Source organism: Glandiceps talaboti, chromosome 4 (assembly GCF_964340395.1).
Source record: "Glandiceps talaboti chromosome 4, keGlaTala1.1, whole genome shotgun sequence".
In the NCBI taxonomy this organism is placed as follows: Eukaryota; Metazoa; Hemichordata; class Enteropneusta; family Spengelidae; genus Glandiceps; species Glandiceps talaboti.
The window spans coordinates 28,658,664-28,676,701 of NC_135552.1; the positions used below are offsets into that span (position 1 = coordinate 28,658,664).

Here is an 18,038-nt window from a genome sequence, read left to right on the forward strand (position 1 = left end):
TCATACTTATATACAACTGACATGTAATTTGATATTCAGATCCATTTAAGAATCACAGCAGGATGAGATATATTAAAGTGGGATGAAAATAACACAAAGTGTAAATTAAACTGTGTACATTCTAATTTCAATTTTAGACCTGTCAAACATAGGTTTGTAGGTTAATACTGTTAAATGAATGTTATATTTGATTATGTGGTATGAGGCCACTTAGAAAAAATGCCAGGATAATTGAGTAGATTCTATATGTATGTTTGGATATGCTGAACTCATACTATTAGCTGATCCTAATACTTTATGATGACTTGTCAGTGGTGTAAGTATCTTGGTCGCTTAGTCATCATCAAGGGATGGGCGATGGAGTGGGGGTGGGGGTGGGTGAATGGTCAGCAAGGTAACATGGTCTTGCAATAATCTGAAATGTCAAATTTCTCAATCTTTTAGAACTGTGTATAATCACAAATCTTGTGTCAGTTTGTATTTGATGAACCAAAAACATGTTAGCATATACAGAAAAAAAAACCCTTACAAATTGTCTACACTTCAGCAGTACAAGAGATAACACGAACAGTTATAGAATTATGTGGATATTCTCAACAAGCACCCACACCTCTCCCCCAATATTAGTATTATTGCTATCAGTAATATCACTCTGATTTACAGACAACCACACCTCTCCCCCAATATTAGTATTATTGCTATCAATGATATCACTCTGATTTACAGACACCCACACCTCTCCCCCAATATCAGTATTATTGCTATCAATGATATCACTCAGATTTACAGACAACCACACCTCTCCCCCAATATTAGTATTATTGCTATCAATGATATCACTCTGATTTACAGACACCCACACCTCTCCCCCAATATCAGTATTATTGCTATCAATGATATCACTCAGATTTACAGACAACCACACCTCTCCCCCAATATTAGCATTATTGCTATCAGTGATATCACTCAGATTTACAGACACCCACACCTCCCCCCCCCAATATTAGTATTATTGCTATCAGTGATATCACTCTGATTTACAGACACCCACACCTCTCCCCCAATATCAGTATTATTGCTATCAGTGATATCACTTAGATTTACAGACACCCACACCTCTCCCCCAATATCAGTATTATTGCTATCAATGATATCACTCTGATTTACAGGAGGAATTACCTAACACCACTTGGCACGAGGTTCTTACAAAAGTGCAAGCAGTACAGAAAGAACAACAAATGTGTATACATAAACCTGAACTAACAGAACTAGGTGAGTTGTAAGAGTGTAACATACATGTACATAAACCTGAACTAACAGAACTAGGAAATAAGTAAATCAAGTAATAACAAAATTAAAAATTAAGTGTCTGTGTGGCATTCACTAGAAATAGCTTCACATCGCATTCGACTAGACATGTGTGTTAGTTTGAATTTGTAATGACTGGGACTCCTGCAGTGTTGCATTTTAATTCTTCTGTGGTAATTTTATTTTAAATTGCTGAAATTTCCTACTTGTTTTGCACATATGCAAACTTTGAGGAAATATCGGATTCAAATATTGCAATCCATATTTATTTTCCAACAATTTATAGTGTTAGGGATAAGATAAATAGTTCAATATGGGATAAGAAACTAAATTCTTTTAGTATGGGGGGGGGGGGGGGGGTTGAACCCTTTAGTTCTCATCCGGCAAAATTGTACTTTTAATGGAATCTTTGTAGGTACAAATATTTCTAACAAATGTCATCAAATCAAGAAATAGAAGAATTTTCACTCTTAGACTAATAAATGCATGGCACTAAAATACATTTACTGATTTGAAATCGATTTTGCACTTTGAAAAAAAAAATCAGTTTGGCCAATAAGTTAGAAAGGGGGTGGAAGGTGGGGGTCTGAAGCCTATCTAAAAGAATTTAGTGTTTTATCCTACATACAATAAGCTATGAATTGTTCTCATATTGAAAAGATAAATCAGTCTTTTTCATGCTTATACTGTATGACAACTGACAATTATACTCATGTACTTATTCTTCAGCTAGTTGTTTTTACAACGGGACAGTTTAGTACACAATGAAATTCTAATGTTTTTATTTCATTTCCTGCACTGCATTCATACATTCTTTGTTCTAGATATTTACCATAGGATATTAAGATTCAAGAATTACATGGTTGCCATGGTAAACAAGTCACTGATACCAGTCAATCTGTTCCTTCCTTTCCATGGAGATGTGTAAGTCTTACTATCCATATCATTTTTGAGACTTTCATGTCAAAACGTAGACATGTCTTGTTGAGATAGCTTATTTGTGACAGTATTTTAGTGTAAAGCACCAGTGAGCGCTAGACACTATATAACTCTCATTCTAATTGTAATTTCTATGTATTGATGGGAAATATCCCCATCTTACTACAAAGTCACTAAGTTACCATGGTTGACCAGTTAGTGCAATGTGTGAAGCTGCAGTAACTTACAAGTTAATACATGAAGGAAATGCAAAGTTGTTAGATTTTTGTCAAGCAAGATGTCAAAATTTACCATAGTTATTATAAAGAAGCACAGCGTGGTCAGTAGCTTTAAAGTTATTAATTTACCAGTAATAACAATTTGACAAAATTCTCATTGTTCAGTATCTAATCCATGTTGTAATTATCGTCATTTTTTTCAGAGTATTCCTCACAAATGGCTACAAGTACAATCTGGAGATGATTCTGTTCTGTAAGTTGTTTAATCACCATAAATTATTATCATTCACAATATTTCCTTCACTGATTACTGTCAGCACTAAGCGAATCCAAGATATCAAATATTTTGATGAAAATAACAAATGGAAATCAGAAATTGGAATCCCGAAAATGTACCACAGATGTTTTTTGTAAAAATAGTAGGTCAAAGTAAATACCAGTACCAAATTAATGAACTTACAAGAAGTCTATGATCAGGACCAAATTAATGAACTTACAAGAAGTCTATGATCAGTACCAAATTAATGAACTTACAAGAAGTCTATGTCTATGATCAGTGACAATCTGAACTTACAAGAAGTCTATGATCAGTGACAATCTCTTTCATATTCTTAATCAAGACAAGTGACATTCTCACAACAAGAGCTGAACTGTTGTTGTCTTGGACCGTTAAGAATTTCTCTCTGCTTTTAGCCATGGTAAGGTCAAGTTTAACAAGTGAATTTATTTACTTTGACTTTCAGCCTTTATAAAGCAATAAAAGATATGTTTCCAGTGGTTATTGACACCATTGCTGTTTTGTCATTTTAGGGGGACCTTGGTCACCATTTGAGAACAAGTGGCATTTAATAGAGGACTATAAGAAGCAGTCCAAGAGACAGGAATTAGCAAGAAAGTGAGTCTTATCTTTCCTATCTTAAATCCCAGATGTGGCCTACTGGAGAACGTACTTTAAATCCCAGATGTGGCCTACTGTAGAATATATTTTAAATCCTAGATGTGGCCTACTGTAGAATATATTTTAAATCCTAGATGTGGCCTACTGGAGAACATAATACATATTTCCCATGGGATAGTCTGTGTACAAAACAGATGTATCACAAATTGCTACATTTATGTATACAGTATACTGCTACATCAACATCACCTTGTGTTTACAACTGTGTATTGATTTGTTTCCCTGGCACTGAAGTTAAAGTTTCCTACTTCACCTGTTTGTAGTGTAATATGTGCTACAGCTTCCTCATTTGACAATGGATAATTAGATGCTATTCCCCAATATTTTTCTTCATTCAGCCAAGGAAAATATGAGTGACCTAAGAGGCCTTTGTCACTACAAGCCACTAGACAAGTAGTGACAACCCTTAGTCACAAGTGTTTTCCGGTTGAATGAAGTAATGGCAATTTTGAATGTTTTTTACTCATTTCGAACACAGCAGAACCAGTGACATAGATGCGTGTTGTCATGACATAGAATGACCAGAGTATATATTCCATATTTTTTGTTCAACTTGGCTCATGCTTGGTATAATAGCTGCCATATCCACAGTTGTTCCACCAGTGTAATAGTAACTGACATGACCAACTCTTTATAAGTTCTATCTCAAATCACAGCCTGCCTCTGATTTCAAAATGTTTTTGTGATCCCATTCTCAGGTGATTTTGATTATCATGCTTGTCTATTTTATTTTCTATTTCAGATTATCACGTACAATATTATGGGTTGGTATAGCTAACTTTGTACTTTGCCCATTCATCCTGTTATGGCAGATACTCTACTCATTTTTCAGCTATGCTGATCTCATCAAAAGACAACCAGGTGTACTAGGTACACGCAGATGGTAAGGAATCTGTAAACAGTGTTTTGTGTTGGGTAGTTATCATGGCTTCTAAATTGTAAACCCAGTAACTTAATGTTTGTGCGTCACAAGGTGTGACATTTATTGCAATTGTCATGCCACCACAGTTTATCTGTATTAGTAAGTATTAGTAATAGTAAAAGTAATAGTATTTTTATTTGCCACAAACTCAAAATCATATCAACATAACAAGAGAGAAAGTAAAAAAGACAGTGGAATAAATATTATACATAAACTGATGGATGAATACAGAGTTTATGGCTGGACCACAAAAATAGTTTGAAACAAACTAGTCAAGTTTGTGGCCCATACTACAATTGATTAAACAAAATAATCAAAGCAAAAACAAAAACAAATTTGAAATTAAAGTTTCACAAGTACTAAATAATTGCTCAGTAGCAAAATAAAGCTGAAAACATTATAATTAATAGCATGACAAGATTAATTTTGTCAATCTTAAAGACAGAAGCAAGCTAAAGCTAGTGGGACATTGATCATGATATGATACCAGTCACAGAAAAATGGTTCGGCTATGAGAAAACCCATGCGACGTTTTAGTAGGCTTACAGTGTACATTTTGATGGAATTCCTGTGTTTGCACTTTTTGGGTTACAGGGATACAATTATATAACTGCATTTTCTACTTTCAGGTCCAACTATGGTAAACTTTACCTGCGCCATTTTAATGAACTTGATCATGAATTTCAAGCCAGGTAAGCAGATTTAGTTCATCAAATGATTTATTAGTGTAAATTGGGGTTAGGGGATGGGGAGGTGGTATAACATGTGATGTGTGTGTGTGTGTGTGTGTGTGTGTGTGTGTGTGTCTGTCTGTCTGTCTGTCTGTAGCTGTGCATGTTTATAATGCTATGGGAAGAGAATTTGGCATTTCAAATTTAAAAAACATTACTAACTTTTGCAGAGTTTCATTACTGTCACTGCTCATTTTGTAGTCTTTTTGGTATTTCCTACATGTATATTATCTTTATTTATAGACTTGCAAGAGGTTATAAACCAGCTACCAAATACATGAATATATTTGTATCTGAAATGTTAGCCATATTTTCACAGTAAGTACCAGTACTATCCTTTTTCACTGTTGGCAATTATGATCAATGCTTAGCTACACGTTAACATGTAACAATGGCAAAGAAAGATATTTATTGGATAAAAATCATAAATTTCTCACAAAAAATTAAGAAAAGAAATTTATTACATTTCAATAATGTTGTTCTTGAAAAATATATTGTTCTAGAAAAAATGCCAATTCAACTTTGCGAGTTCTAATTGTTTTGCTATCGATTGAACCCAGGTAACACTGGGAATCATGGTTAAAATGTGTTGGGACTTATGCAATTTTCATACCCTACAAGGTACTGATATCATGCATGCTTGAGTCATTAATATACTTCCCAGGACACTCACATTCAGAGTAAGTTCAAAATTTGACTGCAGGTCATGAGTGTACATCAGTAAGACTGAAATACTACACACCTACACTGTAATTGTATTGCCACTGTTGTGTGTTTTTTACTCATCAGAAACATAGCCTTCTTTGCCGCCTCCATTTTAGCTGTATTACTAGTACTTACAGTGTATGATGAAGACGTACTCACTGTGGAACATGTACTCACATTGATAACGCTGTTAGGTGAGTGTGTAAAGAATTACAGTCTATTATTCCCCTATTCCCCTCCATTGGAACTATACAATAAAGTGAAAGTGAAACTAACTCAGCAAATAATATTCTAAGTCTCACATGGAATAGTTTTCTGAATGTAGTATAGAGTCTGAGTACAGAGGAGTTTCAAGGTCATATGTACCAATAACATTTTTTACACAATATTACAACATGCATGTTATGGTATTGTTTTTCACTCCAAGATTTGTGGTATGTGTACATTGTATATATATTGTATTTGTACCTATTATTCATATGCATGTATGTGTATGAATGAGAAATTAATGTTAACTCAGAACCTATGTGGATACGTGGTGAAAACTAATCCATTTTAAAGAGGTGAACTTTGAAATCATGATGACACCATTGCATCTGTTAAAACAGGAGAATTTAGAATAATTAGAATTAACTATATAACACTTTCCTGTATGTTATGTTAATTTAGAGCAAATCATTTATTGTCATGGCATCTCATTGATAACTCTAAAAAAAAAAGTCTTTACATTAGTTGCACCTTTCAGTAAATCTACAGTCATGTGTTAAGTCTTCAGGAGTGACATGTTTTATTTTAACTCTAGTTATGTTGTTTGCTACCAACAGGTTTAGTTGTGACCTGCTGTCGACTATTCATTCCTGATGAGGTATGTGAATAATGTCAATGATAAAAATTGTTAACAGTTATTGTCTATAATCAGTCTAAAGAGCAGTAATGTCAAATAGAATGTGTGGTACATAGAATGTATTTGTGACACTTAACAGCATTAGTGAAAGATAAAGTGAATTTATTGACATAATATTCAAGCCCACATATTAAATATTCACTTGTTCTTCATTGTGTTTCAGTATCTTGTATGGTGTCCAGAGACTCTCATGCAGAGTATCCTGGCTCAAATCCATTACATCCCGGATAACTGGAAGGGTACTGCCCATGTATGGAAAACTAGAGATGAATTCTCCAGACTGTTCCAGTACAAGGCTGTAAGTATTTGGACATAGCCCTCAATGGGCACAACTGAGATGGGGCTATAGAGTCCCATCCATCCATCTGTCTATCTGTCAGTTCATCCATGTCCAGCCATACCTTTATCAGGCACTACCTGATTCCTTTCAAACCTTGCGTAAAGGTGACATACTGTAGGAGCCACAAATGTATGACTTACTTTTGCAAGCAACTATGTAAAATTTGACTAAATGTTGGCTATATATTTTGTGCAATAACTCGGGAATTCATTGATTGACTGAAATGTGCTGAAATGAAATTTTCTTAATCATGAACACCATAAATCATAAATGGCAATAAAGATAAGAAATTGTAGAACAAATGCACAATCATATAATTGGCTAATGTAGGATTGGTTGTACTTCATTACTTTGTAATAAAGGCAGAATTTCAAACTACATTGTAGTTCACACCTAAGTGTGTTCTCTCAAGGGAACCTGATTCCAATTTATACTTTGAAATCATTTTGTCTTGTCTTCCTTAGTGGATTACTTAGAAGTATATCTAAGACCTAGATACAAATTTGTGTATTTTAAATCATTGTATGATATTTGTATTTCAGGTACATTACTTAGAAGAACTACTAAGTCCACTGTTAACTCCATACATGCTGTGTTTTAAGCTACGCCACAAAGCTCTAGATATTGTAGACTTTTATCATAATTTCACTGTGGATGTGGTCGGAGTAGGAGATGTGTGTTCATTTGCACAAATGAATGTTAGGAAACATGGTAACCCACAGGTAAGTGATTCATGGACTCCAACAATAAACGATTGCCTTCTCAAGTGAATATACAGTGAAATAGTTGATATCCTAACAATGTTTTCTCTCAGTAAACTTGACCAACTGAAAACAGCTATTATCAGAACCTGGGGATTTTGAATTGACATGTATACTATTAGCATTATAGCATATGTACATGATATGCTTTGTATTTCGTAGGGGATCATTCTATTGCATCAAGCATAGTAATTGTTGTAAATAACTCTACCAGTTATTAATTCCAAGTCTGAGTCACCCATTTAAATGCCATAGTTCCATTCCCAGGTTCTCACATTAGTGTTATCGTATCAGTAGGGCCATAAGGATTACATAGGATTGTTTATTTGTTCCAAACCAACCTTTTTTTTTATAAATTTCTAAATTGTAATCCTAATCTGAAATGTACCTTTAACTTTAAATTCTTTTCTTACAGTGGATGTCTGATGGCAAGTCTGAAGCCACCCAGTACCAACAAGCTGAGGATGGGAAATGTGAACTGTCACTCATGCACTTTACAGTAAGGATTTCATTGATTTTATTGCCTCTTTCTACCAGGGGGTACTGCTTTGTTCACAAAGAAAACTACAAGTTTGGATTAAAACAAGGACACATAGAACGGCAACAATTATCTGACCAATTTTCACATTAAAGGGTATAGTGCTCAAAATAGGGTAAAACATTCAACATTATCACTCTTCCCAATTTTCCATAAATCATACTTGAGCAACTGTAGTTATATTATTCCCAGTCAAAAGATACTTGTAGGTTTTTCCTGCAAACAAGGTAGATGCTATATTCTTCATCAGACCCATTATAAAATTGTTAAAAAACATTTTACAAAGCTAAGCTGTCTGTTCCTTTGAATATACTTCCTTGAACTGAGTTGATATCAACATCTTTATAGTACAGTAACCTTCTCTAGTCTTACAATTGGCTTTCATACAATTACCAGTAGACATTTTTTGCCTTCATTAAACTAAAGAAAAATACAAGTGATTTAAGAGGCCTTGTCACTTTGAGTTGAAGGCATGAAGTGACAAAACCCTTAAAGTTACTGATTTTGTTGTCAATTTGTTACAGATGACCAACCCTAAGTGGAAACCACCAAATGACAGTAATATGTATATAAGTGCCCTCAAAAACCAAGGTAATATGAAACTCGGATTTTGTATGACATTTAAAAACAGATACGACTTGCATGAATTTTAACAAGTAGACTTGTACAAACATAACAATTGTTTCAAATTTACCGTTCAAAGGTGACTACATGTATATATTTGATTCTTGGAAACCATGAATAATGTATGTCCCAAATTTAAGATGTTTACATTATTCATGGACCCCAAGAATCAAATATATAGTCACCACTGAATAGTAAATTTGAAACAATTGTTACGTTTGTACAAGTCTACTACAGACCTTGATCATCATGCAATAATGTAAACTTGCAATTTAATTTGACTAATTTATCACCATTAATAGTACACATGTATGTAACACTGTCAAATTTGTGACTATCACCATTGATAGTACACATGTATGTAACACTGTCAAATTTGTGACTATCACCATTGATAGTACACATGTATGTAACACTGTCAATTTGTGACTATCACCATTCATAGTACACATGTATGTAACACTGTCAAATTTGTGACCATCACCATTGATAGTACACATGTATGTAACACTGTCAAATTTATGACTATCACCATTGATAGTACACATGTATGTAACACTATGTCAACTTTGTGACTACAGGATGAAATTATTTCATGTGAATGAAGGATTTGAGTGCAAACTCATACATCTTATGTTATTTTATTTTGATCAGCTCAAAGAGATGTGGCCTTGCTTGGCAGAGTAGAAGCTGAAAACACAGCATTAGCAACCTCACTGTATTCAATACAGTCTGTGGAGACGGGAGCAGTAAGTTAGCAATTTTAATGTTGAGTTATTGATGAACATAGATTACATTTAATTTAATTCAAAATTAGTTCTCAAATTCCTCAAAAAGACTTGCATAATTGTTGAACTCATTGAGAATGCCATCAACTTTTACCAAGAAACACTGAGAAATGATGATTGTTTTTCAAAGGAGGTTGTAGTGTTCAATTATCATTGCCATCACTTCTGGTCCAAAAAGCTGCTCCTGAACAGCACTCCTAGTGGCCAAACTTTACAATTTTTGTCTTTTTGATAAGCATATTGAACATTATCTGTATGTATTTATCATATCCACAGTTTAACAGCCTTCTTGGAAGCATAGCTTTACAGCATAGATTAGGAACACCCATCTCAGTGCCAGGCTCGGGCCCCACCTCCTTCAATACAATGACCCCAAATGTACCAGCAGGAAGTGCTGTTGCAGGACCTTCCACTGGCCCAGTCAGGGGTGGTCTGTCTAAAACAGAGGGACCATTCAAGGCTAGTGCAAATGGACTACTAGGAAGGTGAGTGGCTACTTCAGTCATAAATGATAGTGCTCTCATATACTTTGAGAAATGGGGACAGTTAACTATATGAAATATGTAAGGAATGACTGTAAAAGAACTTGAATGTTTAATGTAGCTTGCTGTAACTTGGCTAAAAAAAGAAAATGGTTATAAATAAGCAAGGGTTTACACTTTGACAAATATGGTATAGTATGACTGGTTTGTAAAGAAAGTCAAAGGCAAACATATGACCAAAACATTTTTCAGTGACCTGTAACTTTATTCCCTGATTTTAAGTTTGAACAAAGTAACAACAAAATGTTAATATTTGCAAGGCATGTTCTATGTTAACAACCATCTGGTGTTATAGCATAATGCAAATATATGTACCCTAACCCCTAGATGTGTGATGTGTAGATGATAAAGTACAGTTATCTTTCTGATTGTGGATCAGTGTCTTCAGTTTGAAGCCTACTTACATGTTGTAGAAACACTACAGGGCCCATTGACCAAGTACAGAATAGTAGAAACACTACAGGGCCCATTGACTAAGTACAGAATAGTAGAAACACTACAGGGCCCATTGACCAAGTACAGAATAGTAGAAACACTACAGGGCCCATTGACTAAGTACAGAATAGTAGAAACACTACAGGGCCCATTGACCAAGTACAGAATAGTAGAAACACTACAGGGCCCATTGACCAAGTACAGAATAGTAGAAACACTACAGGGCCCATTGACCAAGTACAGAATAGTAGAAACACTACAGGGCCCATTGACTAAGTACAGAATAGTAGAAACACTACAGGGCCCATTGACCAAGTACAGAATAGTAGAAACACTACAGGGCCCATTGACCAAGTACAGAATAGTAGAAACACTACAGGGCCCATTGACCAAGTACAGAATAGTAGAAACACTACAGGGCCCATTGACCAAGTACAGAATAGTAGAAACACTACAGGGCCCATTGACCAAGTACAGAATAGTAGAAACACTACAGGGCCCATTGACCAAGTACAGAATAGTAGAAACACTACAGGGCCCATTGACCAAGTACAGAATAGTAGAAAGACTACAGGGCCCATTTACCAAGTACAGAATATTTACTCATACTTCTTTGTCTTGACTTTAGCTTTCACAGTTCAGGGTTAACAGTATACAAATAGCAAACACACTAACCCCATTAAATACTGACCATTTACTTGTACTTTCCATACCTTACCTTACAGCATTCACAGTTCAGGGTTAACTATGAGTATATAAATAGCAAACACACTAACCCCATTAAATACTGACCATTTACTTTCGTACCTTACCTTACAGCATTCACAGTTCAGGGTTAACTATGAGTATACAAGGTTCAGGAGCATTACAAAGCAGTATACATGGTATGACTGACTCTGCTGCTAATATTGCAGACTTTGCTGTGGCTGATATGAACTTTAGTGCTGTCTACATGCATCAAGTAAGTTGACTTCAAATTACCATCTTTATATGGAAGTTTGATGGGTATATTAAAGAATATCAAAATTTGATGTATACAGAAATGTGGCTTTTTCTTGAAGGGAAAAAAGAATAGGTCGCATTTTTTCTTTATGTTGGTTTTCTTTTTGACTGTGTATGTGTTTGTATACTTCCTGCTGTTTGAAAATAAATGAATACATGAAAAATAACGAATATATGATGAAAAAATGTTTCATTGCAATGAAAGGGGGGGGGGGGGGTTCTTTTGTATTGAAGCACATTTTAGTAGATATATAAAAAGATAGGCTTACTTGCTTTCATTTGTGCAGAATCCTACATGTATGTAGTGATCAGCATTGACGATACCAATTTTGTGTGTGTTAGGGAGTCTTAAAATCTCTGAGACTGTAACCTTATGACAACTCCCTAGATTGGGTATAAATGACTGAATGACTATATGATTGGACCACCAACAAACAAACGTCTTGATCTGTTTTCCTACAGCTGCATGATAAAAGAACCAATCTGAGCAAGGAAATGTCACCATGGCAATCACAGGATGATGAAGCCAGGAGACTATGGCATAGTTGTGAGCAGGAGAGTCCAGAAGTAAAACAGACAATAGGTGGAATTACATCGTTACAGTCTCCACCAAGGAAACAGTCTTACAGTGCCAAGGATGGAGATGAGTCAACAGAGGAAGAAGTAAACCAAGCAGATATCGATGGTGATGATGATGATGACGATGATAGACCACCTACTGAACACGTACTAGTAGACTTTGGTGATTCAAGGTGAAAACTGTACACATATTAATAGACTTTGGTGATTCAAGGTGAAAACTGTACACATATTAATAGACTTTGGTGATTCAAGGTGAAAACTGTACACATATTGATAGACTTTGGTGATTCAAGGTGAAAACTGTACACATATTAATAGACTTTGGTGATTCAAGGTGAAAACTGTACACATATTAATAGACTTTGGTGATTCAAGGTGAAAACTGTACACATATTGATAGACTTTGGTGATTCAAGGTGAAAACTGTACACATACTAATAGACTTTGGTGATTCAAGGTGAAAACTGTACACATATTGATAGACTTTGGTGATTCAAGGTGAAAACTGTACACATATTAATAGACTTTGGTGATTCAAGGTGAAAACTGTACACATATTAATAGACTTTGGTGATTCAAGGTGAAAACTGTACACATATTGATAGACTTTGGTGATTCAAGGTGAAAACTGTACACATATTGATAGACTTTGGTGATTCAACTTCTCACAGGTGAAAACTGTACACATATTGATAGACTTTGGTGATTCAAGGTGAAAACTGTACACATATTGATAGACTTTGGTCAAAGGCAGTCTTGATTTTGAATCTCTCATTATAAAAATTATCTAAATTGTAGTTTTTCTTTGGAATTTTTTCCTTCAACTACCTAGGCGTGGGCCATAGCTTGGGTCATAGCATGGGTCATAACATGGATCATAGCTTGGGTCATAGCTTGGGTCATAACATGGGTCAAAGTGTGGGTCATACTATAGCGCTATGTAGTTTGACAGTCGCAGATTTGATATATTGAGTGTTGACATCTTAAATATCATATGCCAATCTGGTTCTATGTTATTCCTGTTTTTTCCCAACTTGTAGCTTTTTTGTGTACATGTACAACAAATACCCCCTGGTAGAAAGAGGATTAAAACTAATTACCTCAAGTTAAACCTGTTTTTCTGTTTCTCTCCTAGACCAAATCCCAGAGTATAATACACCCTGACATAAAGGAAGACCACCAAGCACAAATGTATGAAATGTACATCGTTATTATCCAGCAGCATTCTATGTAGTAAATCTATACTTCGCAAAATTCAGAATTTCTATATGCTGCAATTTTGTCATCCTCTGCTTTCTCATCTGTTTGTGTGTATTTGTACATCGGTGTGTGTGTGTTTGTTTGTTTGTTGAGTGCTGTACAAGATCATGGTAATAAAATTGGACAGTGATGACAGTAACTGAAATACATGTAGTAGAATTTATTTGCTTTTACTAGTGCTTGTCTGTTGTAGCTTTTGAGATATTTCGAGATATGTATGCTTACTTTGCAAGGATAGATGCACCCTACAAAGACTTCCTTTGATTTAGAGACATGTCTAAACTGTTCAATATCCATGCATATAGATATGTGGCTGAAGATTAAGTCATTTGCATTACATTTAGACACCAGAACAAGCTTATAGTGCAATTTGCATTATTAAATATTAAGTATCTATTTACACAAGTTACAAATGCATTTAGAAGGCACACTACATAAAGAGAGGTTTTAAATGAACACAAAGTGCCTAGTTAAGGATCTCAAAAACTGCTCTGTTCCCCTTATATTCTGGTATAACATAGCAATTTTACACTGTAGAATCATAATCCTGCTATGTGATTCAATATGAAATATTTTAAATATTGTACATGTATATATAATTTATTAATTTTTGTGAGTTAATATGAATTTATAACTTTTTAACAATACATGATAAAAATGTTTGCTTACAAAGTTTATTTCCATGAGGGTCTGTCTTTTTAAGTTTTTAGGTTTTTGTTTGGTTACTTTAATGAATTCAGTTTTAAAAAAGTTTTTTGGTTCTGTTGATTTACATTTGCATAGTACTGATATACTAAGCCTATTTTTGATGACCTGCTGATAAAGTTGTTAGTTAAGTTTGTGTGTTACATGTATCATTGATTCAAATTTTCAAGATGTGGAAGTAAAATTTACAATTTGGTATAGTTTGTTGATAAAGGAATTTATCATAAAAATCATGCATGTCCCACTGAAATATTTTTTGGTCATATTCATTCATCAAATTATATTTAATTGAATGTAATCAGAGAAATTATAGTATTATTTGATGGTAGTGGTGCACAGGAAGTCAAATTTTGTCATTTTAGAGAAAGATTTCCTAGAGAAGAGGTATACTTGTTGACTTCGGCAGTCACCATTTACTAACATTCTCAACATTTTCGGAACTCTTTGAAAAATGAAACCAAATTATTTATAGGGAAAGTATGTACAATACATGTTGTTTATTGAAGCCTACACCTTCCACCAGGAGTTGAAGTAACACCCATTCAAGAATAAACAATGTAGTGTAGCAAAGACAAACCTGTCAGAACCAAAAACATTTGTTGAATATTAGCACCATGACTCAGTATCAGTTGTATGCAGATCAATGTATATAGTGTCCATTATTTAGATGCACCAACCATATTTGATATATGTATTTTAAAGTTCTCAATACAAGGGCATCGCTGTACTATTTTTATTGCAAAGTTGATTTGTAGCATAACTGAACTGAGGTTCAGTGTGTTATACCCATGGTTAAATGTGTGTGTGTGTGTGTGTGTGTGTGAAATTACATGTAGTTCGACGTTCCATGAAGTCAAGACAATTGTTCTAATCCTCTGGACTTTCATTTCTATGAATATTCATGAGTGCCCTCATTTATGGAACGATTAAATGAGATGCATGGTTAACCACTAGGGGGCGCTTGAGGAGATAGCACAGATGACGGATCATATTTTATGTGTTCGAATCCTCAGTGAGTAGCATGCATACTGTATGTGCATTGAACATGCATACTGACTATTATATTGTATGTTATAGGTTATGTGTGTGCACACAATTAGTATTTAAATAAAACATATTTCAAGCTTTTAGACAAAATATAATCTGAATACAGACTAGGTATGATGATCCCATCAGTAAGATGCAAATTAGGGATAAAATGTGTCTTTTTGATAAAAAATCTATCATTCCAAAAACTACTGAGCAAATTGGGCTGAATTTGGTGGGAGCATTCTTAGGGGCGTTTAGATAAAGAATTAGCCTATCTGTAGCCTTGAGAACAGCTATCCTAACTGACGTTGAATTTTTGAATTTGCACTCTGTTATATAGACAATTTTAGCACTGCAATAGCAACTTTTTTGTAGTCCGTAGAACACCAAGAGGAACTTGTCTTGTAGCATGCTGGGTTCTTTCATTCCTTCCTGGAAACACCAAACTGATTGATTCATCTCATTATCTCTACCCTAATATATGTCTATTATAAATATATATATATTTCAAGCTTCCTCTCCATATCCTGATATTTATTGTGGATTTGATACATATCCATGTGTATAATTTGGTTTTTTGTTCATGATAATGTATGCAAGATATGTAAGAATAAAGTTTTCTTATACATGGTGCAATACACGTTTCCTCTCCTCTTTTTAGCGAGACCCCCCCCCCCCCATGACATAATGCTAATATAACACAAGTGAAGGGAAGGCAAATGAATAAACATTCCAAAAATGTATGCACATATGCCTAGCAACAAGACCGCACCCATAGCAACAGTTAAATGATGGTGTACATTGCAGATATATCACTATGGATGGATAGGTATGTACATCTTCAAAAAATGTATGCAAATATCTCTAGCATGTCTATAATGCCATTCACACTTTTATTATGAAGACTTTGACCTTGACCTTCAGGGTCACTTAATAATCAGTTAATTTCTTGCATATCACATACACATTTATTCAAGTGCCTTAACCCCTATATTATCTTAGAACACCTCGCCATTTGACAGTAGTCTTCACTTTAACCTTTACATTGGGGGGGGGGGGGGGGGGGGGGGGGTTGTGTCTTATATGAAGAGAGCCATATTTGCCCACTTCCATAATTATACTTTATACAGGCCTCGCCTAAGCCACTTTAATTTCTGTATATTTTAGACAGGCCTCATCTAAGCTATTTTGCCCACTTTCATAACTGTATATTGTGGCCTCATCTAAGCCATTTTGCCCACTTTCATAACTGTATATTGTGGCCTCATCTAAGCCATTTTGCCCACTTTCACAACTGTATATTGTGACCTCATCTAAGCCATTTTTGCCCATTTTCATAACTGTATATTTTAGACAGGCCTCATCTAAGCCATTTTGCCCACTTTCATAACTGTATATTGTAGCCTCATCTAAGCCATTTTGCCCACTTTCATAACTATATATTGTGGCCTCATCTAAGCCATTTTGCCCACTTTCATAACTATATATTGTGGCCTCATCTAAGCCATACTTGCAGTATATTTTAGACAGGTCGTAGGTTGGAAAGTTGATGTAAATCAGTTTTCTGGGTCCATGAAGGATTGATAAATGCAGCTAAGATAATTACCAGCCTTGCCTGTGTTCACCATTGATAATTTTAATAATTACTAAATGCTGTAAGTGTTTCATTTGTGGAAATCAAGCCAAAGAATGCATTTGTACAAATGAAGCACTGATTGTGAAATAGCTGACAATACTATAATACAATAAAAATAGACAATTCGTCAAATTGAATGTTTTTGTTCGCATTGGGGTATGAGTGTAAATTTAAGCCAAACACAGATCACAGTATTTCATGGGGGGGGGGGGGGGTATTTAAGGCATTATGAACAATGGATTTATGATGATCAACCATAACCTTTGACCTGTCAAATTTATTTTCGTACAAACTCTTTGATATTTATGATACACTTGGCATGATGTACATAGGCTTATTTCTTCAAATTATTACTGACTAATACTGTATAGAATGTGCTATTGACAAACTAAGATAAATACAAACAACACAGAAAAACATACCTTTACCTACAGTAAAATGCAAACAACAATGTTGAACAAAAGTACAATGATGTTGAAAACTCAGTAAAAAAGTTCATAAAAACAGACCAGACTTCTTTGACTTCATACATTCTCTAGTTAAGTATTTTGATGAGAGAGTACATAACTGAGTCAAATATGGATAATGGTTTATTATACCCACAACCTGACAGTGGCATTTCAAAATACTGAGGTAACATGTGGCAAGGGGCATTGATAACGTTTGAAGTTTACTTATGCGTTCTGGAGACTCATTTTATGATTTTACATCACCTATAATTATCTGCAATTTCAGAAAAGCATAAAGTTGATCTAGTGCCTTCATAGGCTATCTTTGCTATGGGCTACTGCATGATGGGAGTCAGCAGAAATAATGTATTCAAGTTGAACACTGAATATTCATGAGTTCTGAGTACCTAAACCCATCTGTGTAAAACATCTCTAGACTGTGAATGCAATAACAGCAACATAATTGATGCAGTGATTGACAGATTAAATCAATGTGACCAAGGTCACTGAATAACTGCTGCGAAGAGACGTGTTTCACTCTATAACAAGACTTTATTTGCACTCAACATGTAGACAATAGAAGACAAGAAAACCTACAATGAGTACACAAAAAAGAAATGCATACGAAAGTTTACACAACTTAAAGCAGATACATAAGGCGA

General features: G+C 34.7%; 1 protein-coding gene across 1 annotated transcript in view; it reads left to right on the forward strand.

The window, feature by feature from the left end:
• Positions 1-15,921, forward strand: part of LOC144433796 (autophagy-related protein 9A-like) — a 23,779-nt gene extending 7,858 nt beyond the window's left edge. The window contains exons 6-23 of the mRNA XM_078122156.1: positions 1,170-1,272; positions 2,133-2,232; positions 2,669-2,718; positions 3,276-3,360; positions 4,166-4,306; positions 4,975-5,037; positions 5,320-5,394; positions 5,866-5,975; positions 6,606-6,646; positions 6,849-6,983; positions 7,568-7,747; positions 8,202-8,285; positions 8,849-8,915; positions 9,603-9,697; positions 10,013-10,221; positions 11,533-11,674; positions 12,178-12,467; positions 13,433-15,921. Of these exons, the coding sequence (XP_077978282.1) occupies positions 1,170-1,272; positions 2,133-2,232; positions 2,669-2,718; positions 3,276-3,360; positions 4,166-4,306; positions 4,975-5,037; positions 5,320-5,394; positions 5,866-5,975; positions 6,606-6,646; positions 6,849-6,983; positions 7,568-7,747; positions 8,202-8,285; positions 8,849-8,915; positions 9,603-9,697; positions 10,013-10,221; positions 11,533-11,674; positions 12,178-12,467; positions 13,433-13,451 (1,989 nt within the window). The 3' untranslated portion in view covers positions 13,452-15,921. The remainder of the gene's footprint in view (positions 1-1,169; positions 1,273-2,132; positions 2,233-2,668; positions 2,719-3,275; positions 3,361-4,165; positions 4,307-4,974; positions 5,038-5,319; positions 5,395-5,865; positions 5,976-6,605; positions 6,647-6,848; positions 6,984-7,567; positions 7,748-8,201; positions 8,286-8,848; positions 8,916-9,602; positions 9,698-10,012; positions 10,222-11,532; positions 11,675-12,177; positions 12,468-13,432) is intronic.
• Positions 15,922-18,038: the final 2,117 nt, after the last annotated feature.